General features: G+C 38.2%; 1 protein-coding gene across 5 annotated transcripts in view; it reads right to left on the bottom strand.

Moving 5' to 3' along the window:
* Window positions 1-17493, bottom strand: part of SORBS2 (sorbin and SH3 domain containing 2) — a 135656-nt gene that overhangs the window by 96902 nt on the left and 21261 nt on the right. For 3 of the 5 annotated variants that reach the window (XM_027837368.1, XM_027837372.1, XM_027837373.1), the window contains exons 5-6: window positions 8537-8641; window positions 5380-5518 (exon numbers count right to left, since the gene is read on the bottom strand). In XM_027837368.1, coding sequence (XP_027693169.1) covers window positions 5380-5518; window positions 8537-8641 — 244 coding nt within the window. The remainder of the gene's footprint in view (window positions 1-5379; window positions 5519-8536; window positions 8642-17493) is intronic. The other 2 variants (XM_027837370.1, XM_027837375.1) reach the window with 1 other exon arrangement.

Raw genomic sequence — 17493 nt, 5'->3', positions numbered from 1 at the left:
CTAGAATAGTATAATAAACATATTAGGCTCTTATTTTCTACTTGTAGAAGACAGCTGGATAGAGTGTTGGGCCTTGAGGCAGGAGGGCTCATCTTCTTGTAAAGTTCAAATCTGGCCTCAGATACTTACTAGCTGTGTGACCCTAGGCAAGTCACTTCACCCTGTTTACCTCAGTTTACTTATCTGTAAAATGACCTGGAGAAGGAAATGGCAAACTGTTCTAATATTTTTGCCAAGAAAACCCCGAATAGGGTCACAGAGTCTAAAAATGAATGAATAACAACAACAACAACAACAACTTGTATTCTATGAGTGCTCAGAAGCCCTTCCCTGTCTCTGTATACTGCAGGATAATCATGTAGGCTATGTATTGGCTTGTTTGCCAATAATTAAGCAAAAAAAAATTAGAGCTTGTTTATATCCAATGGCTGAATAACCAAAATAAATGTTCTGGATTTAGAACGCTAGGATCTGGTTTCAAACCTTTGCTCTGTCATTTACTATCTGTGAGTTTCCCTTCTCTAGGCCTCAGCTTACTCAGGTACATTATTAGGGGGTCAGGGATCATTTGTCCCCGATGTCTCTTCCCGATCTAAATCCTCTTGTCCTATGGATTTCTTCTTTAGCAGAAATGGTATATGCCAGAACAGTAAGTGTGGATTTCATTTCATTTTGGAAATGAAATTTAATGAAAAATCTTGAGTGTAGTGGAATCTCACTGTACCAAGACCTGCTATCAAATGAATTATTGTGATAGTGTGCACCTTAACACACAGCAATAACAGAAATATTTTATAAAGTAGATCTAACTTTGAGCTGAGAACAACAATAGCTCACATGGAATCACAAAGCAGAGGATAATAGATGTAGACCTGGGAGGGACCGCTCATGTTACCAATGAGGAAACTGAGGCAGGGTGGGGAAAAAGTGGCTTTCCCAAAGTCACATAGGTAATACATATAAATCCTGGATCATAGGGTGGGACTCAAACGCAGGTTTTCTGAATCCAATAAAGGCTTTAAAAAGCAAAAAAAAAACTATATTGGAAATTTTTAAAACATCGGACTATTTCTGAAGGATATGTTTGAAGCATTGGAAACATAGTATAGAGAAAAGATTGCCCACTATGAGAACAAATTGGTCTAGATCCGGGGTCCTTAACCTGAGGTCCAGACATAGATTTCAGGGGGTATGTGAACTTGAATGGGAAAATTCCATCTTTATTTTCATTAACTGCTAACTAAAATTTAGCATTTCCTTCAATGATGATAAAATTATAAAAGAAAAATCATGATTCTGATTGGGAGTCCACCGGTTTCATTAGATAGCCCTAGGGGTCCACAACACAAAAAAAATGGTTAAGGGCCTTGGTACAGATAATCTATAAGATCCTTTCTATTTCTAACATTTTATGATCCCTAGTAGGGAAATACATTCCCATTTCAGAAACAAAGTTTTTCTTGAATGCATATGGGAACAAAATTCAACAAAATCATACTAAAAACACATAGTTCTTTATGATCAGGTATAGGAAGGTATTTTTCTAGACTTAGTAGAATTAGTAGACCAAGCAGACTTAGTAGAATCCAGACTAACTAGAATTAGTGGTATGAGTCCAAGTGCCTTTTTGTCAAATATTTTAGCTAGGAAAAATGAATTAGATTCAGCTAAGAAAAAAAAAATCCTATCTAGGAAAATCATAATGAATCTCCTTATAATAATTTTTCTTGTCTACATCTTGTTTTTCCAGCATTTTTGCATATTGTCTCCTCCTTTAGATTTTAAGCTCCTTGAGGCCAGGTACTGTTTTGGCCTTTTTTTTTTGGTATCCTTAGCGCTTAGCCCAGTCCCTGGCACATTGTTCAGTTGTGTCTGACTCGTGGTGACCCCATGGACCATAGTATACCAATATTATCCATGGGGGTTTTCTTGACAAAGATATTGGAGTGGTTTGCTGTTTCCTTTCCAATGGATTAAGGCAAACAGGTTAAGTGACTCAGCCAGTGTCACATGGTTTATAAATGTCTGAGACTGGATTTGGACTCAGTTCTTCCTGACTCCAGGGCCAGCGCTCTATCCACTGAACCAGCTAGATGCCTAAATCTGGCACTTATTATTGACTTATGTTAAATGGAATCTAAATCAATAATTACTGACATGTTAATTGGAATTCAAAGATTCTGCTTTCATCAAGGTGTAATTTTACTAAGTCCTTTAAACATTCAATGTCTATGTCTTCCAGTCTAAATTAGCAATAACTTAGATCCTTCCCCTTAAAAACTACTTCCCAGATCTGTTGGCAGTTAATTCCTTAAGTCATCTAAGGAAAGAAGCCATAAAACAAGACTTTAAAAAGATAATTCAAAAGTTAGCTGCTGGTGCCAACAATTAGCATATTAGGCCATCAGGTATATATTTGCCTGGTAACCAAAGAGTCATATGACATTCTTGTAATTTTCTGTATTAAAGGTGTTTGGTATAGGTGAGGAAAAACACCATGTGGTCTCATGAATTGACTCCACATAGTTTCAGGGCCTGGGACTGTGAGTACCCAGCACACACAGGGGCTGACATTCAAGTGTATAGTTGTGTGAACATGCCCCCTTGCTAGGTCTTCCTTCTTAGTTGGGAAGTCAGGGAGAAAGGCTCTGCTGTTTTTCCTACCCAAATCTCTATTTCCAATTTTCCTCCTAAGGTGGTTCTAAAAATAATTGACTTCCTCCATTCCCCATATTTACAGCTATCCCTGGAAATTGCCTAGTTCATTAGGTTCATAAATTATAGTTGAAATTGGAAAGGACCTTAGAGATTGTCTAGACCAGTGGTCAATGATATATAATTTGCAGGCCAAATCCTGCCTGCCACCTGTTTTTTTTAAGGCCACAACTAGGAATGGTTTTTATAGTTTTAAATAGTTTTATTGTATTTAAAATTTTTTTTTAAAATCTGAGCTAGTACATACAAAAACATGGGATGGTAAGGATTTGGCAAGTCACTTACCCACTTTGAGCCTCAGTTTCCTTATTTGCCAAATTACTTAGCTGAACTCGACCAGGAATAGGCAAATAATGGCTCAAGGGCCAGCTGGATGTCTTGTGCTCCAAGTCCTATGTTCCTTCTGCCTCTCTGATACTAGAAAAAAGTGGTTCAACCCTGAGCTGTCTCTGAATTTTGTGGTCTGAGTTATAAATCAGTTTCTAAAGTGTTCCAATAGGCAGCTTGGTAGCATAGTGGATAGAGCGATGGCCCTGGAGTCAGGAGGACATGAGTTCAAATCAGCCTCAGACACTTACTAGCTGTGTGACCCTGGGCAAGTTGCTTAACCCTGTTTGCCTCAGTTTCCTTATTTGTAAAATGAGCTGGAGAAGGAAATGACAAACTGCTCCAGTATCTTTGCCTAGAAAACCCCAAATGGGGTCATGAAGAGTCAGAAATGACTGAACAACAAATTATTATTGGGGCAGCTAGGTGGCACAGTGGATAGAGTACCAGCCCTGAAGTCAGGAGGACCTGAGTTCAAATCCAGCCTCAGACCAAACACTTGACACTTACTAGCTGTGTGACCCTGGGCAAGTCACTTAACCGCAATCGCCTAAAAAACAAAAAACAAAAAAAAAATAAAGTGTTCCAAAGTTTTTTAGTACATAAAGTTTTCACTTAACACTATACAGTGACCTTGTTGTTGTTGTTGAGTTGTTTCAGTTGTGTCCAACTCTTTGTGACCCCATTTGGGGTTTTCTTGACAAAGACATTGGAATGCTTTGCCATTTCCTTCTCCAGCCTGTTTTACAGATGTGTAAATTGAGGCAAACAGGATGAAGTGACTTCTCTAGAGTCATATAGCTAGAAAATGTCTAAGGCCAGATTTGAACTCATAAAGAAAAGTCTTCTTGATTCCAAGCCCAGTGTTCTATCCATTGTGCCACCCAGATGCCCTCACAGGGACCTCAGATGTCACTTAATCCAATCTTCCATCAAATGTCAGAATACTTTCCCAAATGCTGACAAATAGCCATCTAGCTTTCCCCTGAACATTCGTAATGACATGGAGTTCATTGCTTTTCAAGGCTGTCCTTTCCATTGTTAAACATTTCTAATTGTGAAGACAATACATAACAAATTATCTATCCCTCTGAGAAATGATTTAGCCTTCAGGTCTTATGATGAGAAAAACTTTGTCAAAATAAGAGCTTTCCAACAAAATAGTGAGCTTCCAGTGACTGCAAGTCAGTTCTTTCTTTCTTTTTCTTTTTTTTTTTCTCCAAGCTATTTGGACTCTTTTTGCTGAACCTAATCAATTCAACAAACAAATGTTTTTAGGTATTAGGTACTTATTGCTGTGCCAGAAATTTAAAAAAAAATTAAAAATTAAAGAAAGTTTGTGCCAGAAATTAAAAAAAAATTTCAAATTATTTTAAAAAGTCTCTCCCTTAAGGAATTTGAGTTTTACTGGGAGATGAAACATGATACATACTTATAATTCAATTTAGGATGTAATAAAAAAGATAGGATAGGTCAATCTACTGTAGTATGTATTGAGCAAGCATAGTACTACGAAACGTTTGGGTAGGGGACAAAGTAAGGTTTTGTGAAGTAGTTGACACAATCAGGCCTTGACGAAAAAGAAGGATGTCCCCAAGAATAGTGTGGAGCCAATCCATTCTGGGCATGGAGGATGGTTTGCACAAAGTCAGCAGAGGGCAGGAAACAGGGAATAGTACAAAAAGTCTCAATATAGAGTACATGAAAGGGAATATTGTAGCTTAAAAAGGCAGGTTGGAACTAGACCATCGAGGGCTTGAAATGCCAGGGTGAGGAATTTATATTTTTCTCCTGGAGGATACGGGGAACCCCTGAAAGTTTTAAAGCAAAGGCGGAGAGGGTAATGTGATCAGATCTGTGCATTTAGGTTGTACTTTAGTAGCTGAAAAGAAGGACAGAAAGGAGAGAATGACTAGGGGTAGGGAGGCCAGTTAGGAGTCTATTATAATATATACAGATGAGTAGTAATGAAGGTCTGAGCGAGGCTGGTCACAGTGGCGTGAAAAGGATGGAATATAGGTGAGATATATGGTAGGCACTTGACGTCCTTAGTAACAAGATAACTATATGACCTCTGTCAAAATGCAATGGAACTAATTTCCTACAGTGTTGAATCTTCCCTTCCCAATACCATCCTTGGAGCAAATAGGCCTGGGAGGTATACAAATAGTGGAGGATTTTGTTCCTCAAATAAGTCCCATTTTTTTTTCAAGTATTTAGTTTCAAAGGTATAAATGAAAGATCCTGGCTGGCTGCTGATGTAAATAGGTTATGTTGGAGAGGATAGGAAGCAAGTAGAACCCATAAATTCCCATAGAAGAAATCCCATTTTCTTACCAATTGTCCTTCCATGCTGCATGATAATGCTTGAATTGAGTGATGCTGGTAGAGAGTAGGCTGACGGGGAGAACGGTCTCTGAAAGTAACTCATTGGACTGGTAGCCCCGCCTGAGCGCCCATTCACTGTTATCTGAGCCTGAGGGAAATGAGAAGGCATCACAGTCAATACATAAAGTCACTATACCCATTTCACTTCATGAAGGCCAAGAACATACTGCCTTCCTCAGAACAGAAATCAGTTATCACATCCCTAGTTCTGAAAACTGAAAATCTGTCACCATAGGAGCAAAGTGTTTCCTTGTGTCTGTTTTCTCTCTCTTGGTGTAATGTTACCATCCTAGACCTCCATCTTTTTTGTGCAGGGAAGATGTTAGGGTACTTGAGACCATACTAGAAAGTTCCTGACAAAATGAGGTTCTAAAGGCCAACAGAAATGCTCCCTGCTCTTAGCAATAGAGTTAAAATGAAAAAGAAGAGAGAATTTGCTCCGGTAGATGTGACCTAATTCCTGATATGCAGTACTTGTACGTCAGTTACCATATTCCTCAATAGGAATGGCGGATATTTTGGGAAAGCTTCCTCTCCAAAGTAATTAACAAAAGGAACACATCTGCTTGGGTTTATACATCATAGGGCAATTGGGGGGGGGGATATAAGGAAAAGCATCACTCCATTGTGACAGGATAAGGCTCTCATAGACCTATAGACTTCTGCAGACTACCCTGATCTCTCTAAGCTGATGGTTGTTTTTCTGATTTATACAATCTGGCAGTCTTTCCTACTGTCTTCTGATTACTCAAATGGGGTGGAGAGCTGTTTGATAAAGTTCTGACATTGGTTGGTTTGGTGCACCTCATAATGATAGGAAGGGCTCAATTAGCAGGAACTGACAGTTCTCAGAGGTTGGTCCAAACTTCAAAAATTAAAAAAAATACATAACCTGACTCTACAATTGGTCCTATGTCACATAGACTATTGTGAGATTCCTGGCATATGGTAAAGGGCTGTGGAAAGGCAGCTAGGAGCACACAATAAGCCCATATCCACCGAGTCCCTTAGCAGAGAATAGAACTAAGCAAATGTGAGATTTGGGTTCTGATAGATGAGACTATTTCTATAGCCTTTCATGTAAAAAGAGCTCCTTTAATATAAAATTTTATAGAGGCTCTTTGGCTATATAGCTAAAGAGTCTAATAAAAATAATGATCAATTTCTATAATTGAAGTATCTGGAAACATGTGGCTTGTAACGTTTCATTACTGTAGAATATGGAATCAGCTTATTTATGACCCTGACATAGAATATGAACCGTGCATGTGGGAAATTGTCATTCTGACAGCAGTTATTTGAAATTTTATTATATGATCACTTTTATCGAAAAAGTCCTATTTGTTGGCTTCTATTATATTTATTTTAAGCTAAAATTTGCAAGCAATGAATTATACAGATTTGAAAAACTGATACCAGAAATACCTTAAGGAAATTTGTTAGTTCACAAATCATAATCTGATCAAATGAGATAATATTTGTAAAGTACTTAGTGCATAGTAGGAGCTTTATAAATGCTTGTTCCCTTCCTCTCTCCTCACTTCTATGTCCATTACACTTTTAACGTCACCAGGAAACTTCTTCGAAGAATTTCATAGTTTAGTTACTTAATTCAATTGAAACAGCCTCTTCTTTTTGCTTTTACACAAACATTCACACAAATAAAAATGACAAACATACTTAAATCTTCCTGGACACATGACATATATAACAGGATAAATACATTTATTCAGAAGTTAGCATTCCCTGGAATGACTCATAAAGAAATCATTCCTGAAGGGCAAAACTATAAAAACATCAATTAAAATTATTTACAGAATTCATTCCTGTGAGACAGATGAGAGCCCGCAAAAGAAGTAATTGGTTAGTTTAAAGATGAGGAAATGAATAAGTCTCATGCAGTTGGTAACCGTTTCTCTGGGAAATGAAACAATGTTAGATACTCATATAGGACATGTTAATATGAATCTCTAGGTAAACTGTTATCTAAAAAAATGGCAACACCATGGGGCTGGGATCTTTTTATTTCAGCATCTTTGTCTGCACAGTCTTCCCCTAAAACTCTGCCAGTGTTGTAAAATACACCTGTCATGGGCTCACTTTTAATTAATGCAAGTCACTACAGGATAACTTTAAATAATTCATTATAAACATAAAAATAACAAGTGAATTAAGACTTTATATTTGGTTTGTTCAACTGTGTGTGTGTGTGTATGTGTGTGTGTAGAGGGAGAGAGAGAGGTAGAGAGAGAGGTAGAGGTAGAGAGGGGTAGAGAGGGAGAGAAAGGGAGAGAGGCAGGGTGGAGGGGCATGGTATATGTTGAGTAAAGAGTTGACCTTGGAGTTAGGAAACTCTGGGTTCAAGTCCCCCTTCTGACGTGCCCCCAAGCAACTCTCAAACTATAAATTGCAAAGCCAATTCCCTACTGCATTGGTAGGAGTTTTCTCCTAGTGATTTCCCTTTACCAATAAAATTACGGGTTAGGTCTAAAAAAAAAGCAAAACAAAACACCCAGTTTTTTTTTTTTTTTTACCAATATAATTGTAACGAATGAATAGTCCTCTTGGACTGTGTAGGACCAGATTAATAATAAACAACTGTGAGGATAGAAATGTTCAGCTGCAAAATGAGATGGCATACAAGAAATGTGTTATTTTCCCCTTTGGAGACCTGTTCCAAAAAGGCAGAGAGCGAGGAAGGATGAATAATTACATGAGTGGCAGCTGTGGTGTTTAAGGTGGTGCCATCTGTCACAGCAGACATCTCATTCAAGGTTGGGGAAGGTGTTTCAGGACAGTCAGTAGGAGCATAGTTAGAAGAAATCTGAAGCTCATCTAGAATGGCAGATGAGATCTCGCTCACAGAGCGGGAGGAAGGCTCACTCCGGGACGAGTCTGTGATAAAAGAGGCGGTGGCGGTGGCGGTGGCTGTGTCGTTGCTGGGGATAGCGCTGTCAGGAGCTAGGAAAGGGTATTTATAGGAGCAGTGTAAAGGGGCCAAGGGTTTAGGAAAGCGTGAAGACACAGGGTCATCAAAGGGTGGCAGGCTGAAGGATGCCAGGCACGGGCCACTGTCAGGCGAAAAAGAAGTTTGATTAACTGGTACCACGGAGATTGGGCGCAGTGGAGAGGCCTCTGATGCTGCTGTTTGTCTGTGGATGCGGGGAGCATTTGCCTCCATCACACTGGCAGCTAGTTTCTGTTTTCCAAGCTAGGATTTGAGAGGAAAAAAAAACAACAGAGAAAATGAATAAAAATATTCTCTTATCTCTTTGCAGTGTGTCAGACACAAAGTGTTAGCTTTGTTTACTGGCATCTTAGAAAACACATTCAGAGGAATTTGAAGTCAACCGCACACTACTGTAAAAGCATGTAAACATGAAGGAAATGAAAGGAATGAATATTTTTAGAAAAAAGACTGGGACAAATCTCACATTGGGAGGCAATTATGAAGGAAGGGCTTGAGAAAGTTTGCACAACTTGAGTCAAGCAAAGCATTTTTTAAAATGTATTTAAAAAGTCCTTGTGACTGCAGTGTGGGATGAGCCTGTTTGCCATGTTATAAAGGGAGTGTGCTTCCTTCTTTTGTACAAGAAAATACATTCTGAGAACATGGGTTGTTTTTTTTCTTGAAATGTGCATGATAGGAATCAAATTAGAGCAAGAGATTATTGTGACAGGGGCAGCTAGGTGGTACAGTAGATAGAGCACCGGACCTGAAGTCAGGAGGACCTGAGTTCAAATCTGGCTTCAGACCAAACACTTGACACTAGCTGTGTGACCCTGGGCAAGTTACTTAACCCCAATTGCCTAAAAACAAAACAAAACAGAACAAAAAAAAGAAATTATTGTGACTTAATTGGTCTAAATGTTGATCAAATGAGCGACAGTGTGACCTGTCGGATAGAGAGTTAACATTAGCACCAAGAAGACCTGGGTTGAAATCCTACTTCTGATACATAATGGCTATGTGACCCTGGCCAAGTCATTTTATCTCTGTGTGATACTTCCTAAGACTATAAATTGTAGAGAAGGTGTTTACTAGTATTGGCAGAAGAGACTACCTCATTTAGGAGTTCCCTGTGACAATGAAATTATTTGGAAAACAAAAGATCAACTATTTCCTTAAACATGAAGAAATTGATTAGTATTTTTTTTCCCTTCTGGAAGCCATACATTTGGTCAATTACACTAATATGACTCAAAGTCCCAGGGGTCCATTATAGAGGTATCTACAAATCATTTCATGTAAAGAATATAGGTGATGATGAGAATTAGAATGCATTAATAGTTGGTTAGGTTTGCCATTACTGGCTTTAAAACAAGGCAAAGGAGGAAGAAACTGAAAAAGGCAGAGAGACCTTAATACTTCCAAGACTATATTGCCTTAGTCTAAAAGAAAGAAGGAAAAAAAGAAGTAGGGTTTGTCAGTGGGAGAAATTAAAAAGCCATCACCATGGAAGCTTTTGAAGATCTTTGCCAGTAATCTGTGATTTGTATCCCAAAGTTTGAAATGACATGACTAGGCCTCGATTCAAACCTCAGCAAGAATGAAATAACCCTGAAGTCTTTCAGGATTGATTATGCATGGGAAAGGTGTCCCAGCAGATAGAATGCTGGGCCTGGAGTCAGGAAGACCCAAGTACAAATCTGGCCTCAAGATACTTACTGGCTGTATGACTTTGGGCAAGTCACTTAACCTCTGTTTGCCTTAATCCATGGAGAAGGAAATGGCAAACAACTCTAGTATCTTTGTCAAGAAAACCCCATGGGCTATGTGGCCCATGGGGTCACAAAGTTCGATATGACTGAACAATAACAGAATGTATGGGAGGATCAGTGTGGAGGAATAGGGTAGGTGTGTTGAGATAGATGGGTAGAAGTCTAGAGGTAGAGCTAATAATGGTTTAAGGGAATTATAAATTATAAAATGAGCTATATGAGTCTAGAGATGGCACAGGTAATCTTGATTTGGCAAAGAACTAAATGGTAATGCTCAGTGCTCTCAGCCAGTCACAATTTGCAGAAAAAGTGATGGAATGCTGCTACTATCCAAAATAAGTCACAATAATAACAACAATAGTACCACATTTAAATATTAATCTATCTATAAAACACTCTGTGATGAAAGTACACTAATGCTTATATTATTCCCATTTTGCAGATGAGGGAACTGAGGCTCAAAGAGAAAAAAAGTGACTTTCACATGGTTAAAAGTGACATTTAAACTCATGTCTTCTAACTCTGATTTTGAAATGCTCAAAATCTTTATTTAATCACTAAAATCTTCAATTTAAAGAACACTGAAGATCATAAAAATTTTTCGACAAGGATATCTATAGAACAACTTTAATCTTTTTGTGTCCTGGATTCCTTTGACAATCTGATGTAATCTATGGATCCTATCTCAAAAAATACCTTATTTTTACATTGATAAAATAAAAAAATAAATTTTCTTTAAAAATCCAGCTGTCAAAATATATCATTTGTAAGTTTCCAGACCCCAGGTTAAAGTCCTTGCTTTAGAGAAAAATGCAAATTGTCATGAGTCTAAAAAGCCATACATACCCAAACCTAGATTAAAGGAGTTGTTATATTTCAACTGGAGGGGTTGGTTTTTCAAATCCTATATTTTCAATGTGATGCACTTAAGTGAACTGAAACTAGCTCTGGATAACCTTTGTCTGGTATTCATGTTTTGCTTAGTAAAATCCTATCACCAGTGATCAGATATTAGTAGAAGTATACTACAAAACTGGACACTGTAACAAATATAAGTTAATACATTTGTTATAACATTGTTTGTTAGAAAGAGGAATTCACTTCAGCAGCCATGCAAAGGGGATTTGGAGTACTCAAAAAAGTTTTCTCTATAAAATTTTCTCATGCATGGGCCCAAAGAATAAGGTTATAATGTGGCTCCAAGGTAGAAGCATGAGACACAATTTGAGACACATAAAGTCAAATTTGGCAAATATACAAGGATTTAATTTCTAAACGGTGGCAGCCTGACGTAGTAGATAGAATACTAGGTGTGGTCTCAGGAATACATGAGTTCAAATTTGGCTTCTGAAATTAGCAGTGACCTTGGGTAATTTCCCAATTCTTTATCTAGTAAAGTCACAATGTAAATCTTTTTTTTTTCATAGAGGGAGTCCCCAGATCCTCCCAGTATTTACTGTGTGTGTTTCTAAGTAAAAATGTGATTAATGATTTTAGAAATAAATTTCAGGATTGGATAATGTCAAGTAAAACTCTTAAAAAATAAAAGTTACATGTAGAGAGAAAGCATTACATAGTAGATAGACAGCCAAGCTGGAAGTCAGGGGGAATTCCATTAGGTCTTAGTTTCACCTCTGACCCATACTGGCTGTGCGACCCTGAGTGAAAGTCACTTAATTAACCCCTCAGTGCCTTAGATAACTCTCTAAGATCAGAAATGACAGAGGTGCCAAATTTCAATGATTGCCAGAGTTCCCTCATCCAGGTGTCCTCTGTTATAACCATAGTCCATAATTCATGTATGAATTATCTGCCCAGAAGGACGTTTTACTGTCTTACACATAAAAGGGAAAAAAATCTTCAGGCAGAAGCTTCATACTGTGGCCTGATTAACTGGACAAAAGAAGTCATTTAAAAGTATGACTGAATATAAAACAGTTCATAAAAGAATTAAGAAAATATGGAAAAATAAACCTATTTTATGAAACTGCAGCTGTGTTCAGAGGGATATTCAATGTTTTTTTTTTAAATACAAAGGGTACTAAATGAGATTCTGCTCTGCTCAGGCATTGTTTAAATCTGAACAGGAATTCTTTTGTTTGTTTTGTTTGGAGAAAAATACAAGAGGGCATCATGACTCTTAGAGCCATTGTCAAAGAAAAAAAAACAAACAAAACAAAACCAAACAGGGCCACTGACAGTGACAAAGGAGTCACTTTCACAGTCTTCAGTTCAGCTGTGCTCACAGTTATTTAGACAACAGCAGGTTGCAAACATGGCTGATCAAGGTGTCTGTTACTCTTCCAAAGTGTTTTTGTTCCTTCAGGTGAACTTGGGAACAAATCACTTTTGGCAAATAGGACCTTTGAGGTGGATATCATCAATATCAATATGGAAAAAAAAACCCAACGACTGACTGGGGAAAATGCTTACCAATTCAAAATTATTTACTAGCTAATTCTTTAATTTAGCGAGTATTTATGGTGCTTGTTGCTGTTGCTAGGTTGTAGAAAAAGGACAAAAGCACAATTATTTCACAGTCACAGAAGGTTAACACTGGTAGGAAATTTAGAAGTCATTCTGATATGATTTCAATTTATAGATGAGGAAATCGAGGCTCAGAGACTCAAAGCTACTTTGTCTCAAATCACTCAGCTAGGGCATGGCAGGGCCACAAGTCAAACTCAGACCTCTTGGGGATTTTGACTCTCAGTCCTTTCCACTTAATAAACATTAGGTATGCTTGACAGACATTCAAGGAGTGTTAGGTGATGAGAAGGGTAAGGATTATCTTGTTATCCACAAAAAGGACTGCTATGTAAAGAGCCCCATTCTGGACTTGAAGGCTGAAGGGCAAAAGGGATGTGAGGTTCTGTAAAACCAAATATTTACACAAAATGCTCCATCTAGGTAAACCTTCTGCATGTATTCAAAATATCTAATGCCTGAAAAATAATCTGCTCAACTTGTCTATAACTTAAGTCATTCTGATCTTCAAGGAAAATGCAAAAGGCAAGCGAGAGTTACTCCTCTTTTCCAGAACTAGTCTTTTCCTCAGCTTCCATGACTTTACACTACCTTTTTTCTTTGACTGCTTACCATTTTGTCTTATCTTCTTTTTTTCAGGTCCTCAATTCTGAGCTAGCTCTAAGGATCAGTCATCACCCTTCTGTTCTTTTCTCTCTAATAAACTTTCCCTCAGTAATCTCATTGGCTCATGTGACTTTGACTTTCACCTTTTTATTAATGACTCTCAAATCTACGTCTCTAGCTTGACTTCTCTCCTCAGCCCCAATTCTTTATATCCCAAAGTCCTGCATTTGTGTGTTTTCTCTCTCTCTCTCTCTCTCTCTCTCTCTCTCTCTCTCTCTTTCTCCCATATGTGTGTATGTGTATATACATATATATATAGATAGATAGATAGATAGATATATAGATGTGTGTGTGTGTGTATGTGAAAAACCAAACTCCAAACTTCTCATCTTCCCACAAAAACTAGCTCCCATCTTTGCCTTTCCTAGGTGTCTCAATCTCTCTTCTCTGGCCAGAAAGCTTGATTCCAAGATCATGTCATTTAGGATATATCTTGTTGCCTTAGTAGAAGATTAGACTGTAGAACTCTCAACGTTGGAACAGCTTGAAACGCCACCCTTACTCTCCTTTCATGCCAGGATTCAAGAACTCACATTGTCCAAGTAATTGGGCTGATTACATCACTATCAACAGCATAATAAGAATGATAATAACATTAGTAACAATAACTCACATTGACATACTATTTCCAATTTTTCAAAGTTCTTTCCATACATTATCCCAATTGGAAAAAGCTCTGATAATTAGAATTGTTCAAATGTGGAATGGCAAACCTCAGGAAATGATAGGTTCTCTCTCCTTGGAGCTTTGTCAAGCAGAGTCTGGATGGCCACTTCCATTCTTTAGCATGTATCTTGGGGGTTACTTTCATGTATTGGTTTGACAATATGGCTACCGAAGTTCTTCCAACTCTCAAATTCTTGGATTTTCTGTTTCTCATAACAACCTCGGGAGGTAGATGGGAGGTAGATGCTACTATCAATCCCATTTTACGTATGAGGAAACTGAAGTTAAGAATTTTAAATACTTGCCCAGAGTCACACAATTAGGAGATGTCTGAGGCAGAAAGATAGACTGGGCAACTCAGTGATGCAGTGTATAGAACTGGCCCAGGAGTCAGGAGGACCTGAGTTCAAATCTAGCCTCGGGCACTTACTAGCTGTGTGACCCTGAGCAAATCACTTAACCCCTTTTACTTCAGTTTCCTCAGCTGTAAAATGAACTGGAGAAGGAAATGGCAAAACACTCTAGTATCTTTGCCAAGAAAACCTCAAAAGGGGTCTTGAAGAGTCAGATACAAGTGAAAATAACTAAACAACAAATGTTTTAAACAACTGAGAAAACTGAGTGATTTGCCTGTGGTTGAAGTATATTTTTCAACTGACAATGGTAAGGATTTCTTTAGGAAATTTTGGCTTTGAGATTCTAAAATTCTGGCTACCCCACTGATATATTAAAAAAAACAAAACAAAACAAAACAAATCTAGAAGACCTAATAGGTCATCTAGAAATGGCTGTAACTTAAGAAAGGGTCACATAAAATAGACACAGAATGATTTTAGAGAAATGGAAGTTGAATGTTGTGAAACAAGATACTAATAAACTGGAAAATTCTTCCAAAACGTAACTGGTATCACTATAAACAGGAAAAAATATAAGAAAGACTCCAAAAAGACACTTAGTATATATCTGTAATAAAATTCCCATCAGAATCCTACAGAGAAAAAAAAAAGGTTTTTTTTTTGGTAATTGATTCAAATTCCTCTAAATGAAAATAGATGTTAAAAAAAACTCCAATAGCAACATACTGTGGAATACTGGATTTGCTGTTTTCTGCAGTGAGTTTGAGCTAATGTTAGTAGAGGTCTTAGTGAAATAATCAGAATGATCACATTTGTCTTTGCTCAGTCCATAGGAGCATATGCTGTCATTCCAAGGACCTTTGTAATACAGGGGACTCTATGAAAGGAAGAGGTACCTCTTTGATATAATTTCTTTGTTGGGTAATCAACGAAGTAGAACTCATGCTTCTTGGATGTATCTATTTGTGGAGGCAAAATAATTCCTTTCTAGTATTGTTATTCTTGTTACTACTTCTTTTTTAAAGTTTCATAAATTAGTTTAAATATATTCACAGATTTTATAGGAAAAAAAGAAGGATTTATTCAGTGACATCTCTCAGTCCGTCTGGAGTTTTTCCAGTGTCAGTGATGATGCTTTGACCATGGGCAAGTCACCCAGTTTCTTCACCTGTTTAAAATATAGTCAATAATACTTATATTACCAGTAACGTGAGAGGTTTGTGGGGATACCACTTTATGAGCATTAGGCACAATACGTAAATTGAGCTACCATATTTGCTGTTCCCCTCAAGCTCTATGCAGCTTCACCAACTCTAGACTTGGAAAGTATCTATTCATATCCAAAAGCCATCAAAGCTGGATTGCCCTTTCCTATCCCAAAGGGCTGTGAGTGGAGCTGAGTCTGAGCTTCAGGGATCTTAGAAGACAAGGTTGGCAGAATCCAGAATCCAGGCACAATCCACTTGCAGGAGTGTGGAGCTCTGCTTTAAGTTCATGTGTCGTCAATTATATTAGAAATATCCTTTTCAAAACATAGATTAGAGGAGACCTAAACTAATAAACACCCAAATAAGACTGTAAAACCACATCATAATGTAAACAAAATAATCATGAATGCCCTGGAAAGCTCTAACAACATTTTATGCACAGGGAAAGGACGCCTATGATTTGAAATAGAGCCAAACAGATTAATACTCCAAGAAATCTCCCTTGGGTTAGCCTTTCCAAAAACTGAATTGGAAGCATAAAGTAATAATGTTCAGCCACACCATACTTCTTCCAGTTGTTTATAATTGTAATTCTTTTCTCTAGACATCACTGGTTTTACTCTGAAGTTGCTGCATGGTTAAGGTAGGGTCCCCTTTTGGAAGTGAAAATCATGAGGGCAAATCCCTAAACGAAGAATACTGAGGTCAGGTTTTTGATGGAGGAGGAAAGGTAGATTACCGTCTTAAATAGTTAGGGATTAGACTCAGAGAAGGTTCATGGAGCCATAGCCATCTAAGGTGACAATGTGGCAGACTTGCCTTTAGCATCTATTTGTACTATTGATGTAACTATGTACTCTTCCTTTCTCCTGTTGTCTATAGTGCAGGCACAATCAGTCTTGGCAGATCCTCTACTTTAACATCAGTCCCTCTTAGGACCTCCTTTGCCCCCATAGGAATTGGGTCTTTAGTAGGGATACTCCTGGGTTGGTAGGTTCAACATACCCCTTGTCCACTTAGAACAATTTGCTGGCAGGATTTCCATGGTTTTGAGTGGCATTGTGGTTGTGTCCTAAGCCAGTTCTAATCCCTTCCTTTCTCTCTCTCAGTCTTCCTCTCTCTCAATCTCAATCTCTCTTTCTCTCTCTCTGTCTCTCTGTCTCTCTCTCTCCCTTTCTCTCTCTCTCCTCTTCTCTTTCCTCTTCCTCCCTCACCCCCTCTTTCTCTTTCCCTTCTTTCCCATTCCTTTCTCTCTTAAAAGAGTTGGACCAGTCTGAGCAGGGTACACCATCACAGAAGGCAACACAAAGCCAACTTAAACTTCAGCTTCTCTACCACTGGCTAAACTGCTGATACTCATCATTGTTTCATCTGTCCACATGAGCTCATCCTTCTTTATGCATGTGGCTAAGGGCCTCAAAATGCAAAGAAGGAAAAGAAAATAGGCCATGTCCAGGACTGAAGACTGAGAGATGGAGAGAAGATCTAGTCAGATTGGGGTAGATCTAGATACATCCAAAAATGACCTATGGCATTGTAGGTATCAGTAGCAGTAGTCAGAAACCCTGAGGGTATTCCCCTCCCAGATTGATTTTGATTTTGTTTGTTTGTTTGTTTTTTGCATTTTTTTTTGACGAGGTAAAAGAAGCCATTTGTTGCCTCATTTCTTACCAAGCCTTAATCACTGAATGGGTGTTGCCTTAGTCAAACTGAGACCTGGGAAACACCTTAAAAAGGGCAAAGTCTCCCACTGCATTCAGGGCCATCTCCGGTCATCCTAATCTATATCTTGCCACTGGACCCAGATGGCTCCAGAGGAGAAAGTAAGGCTGGTGACTTTGCACAGCCCACCCTCACATCAATCCAATTCGCTTTCAAGTCATGGCATCACGTTCCTGATGTCATAGTCCTCTTTGAGAATGAAGGTCAAACGATGAACCAAGGAATGAAGGAGCCGC

The sequence above is a fragment of the Vombatus ursinus genome, unplaced genomic scaffold, assembly GCF_900497805.2.
Source record: "Vombatus ursinus unplaced genomic scaffold, bare-nosed wombat genome assembly UNPS02014821.1, whole genome shotgun sequence".
Taxonomy (NCBI): domain Eukaryota; kingdom Metazoa; phylum Chordata; class Mammalia; order Diprotodontia; family Vombatidae; genus Vombatus; species Vombatus ursinus.
Note: the sequence above shows the minus strand (reverse complement) of the source record. Positions and strands in the feature narration are given on the sequence as shown.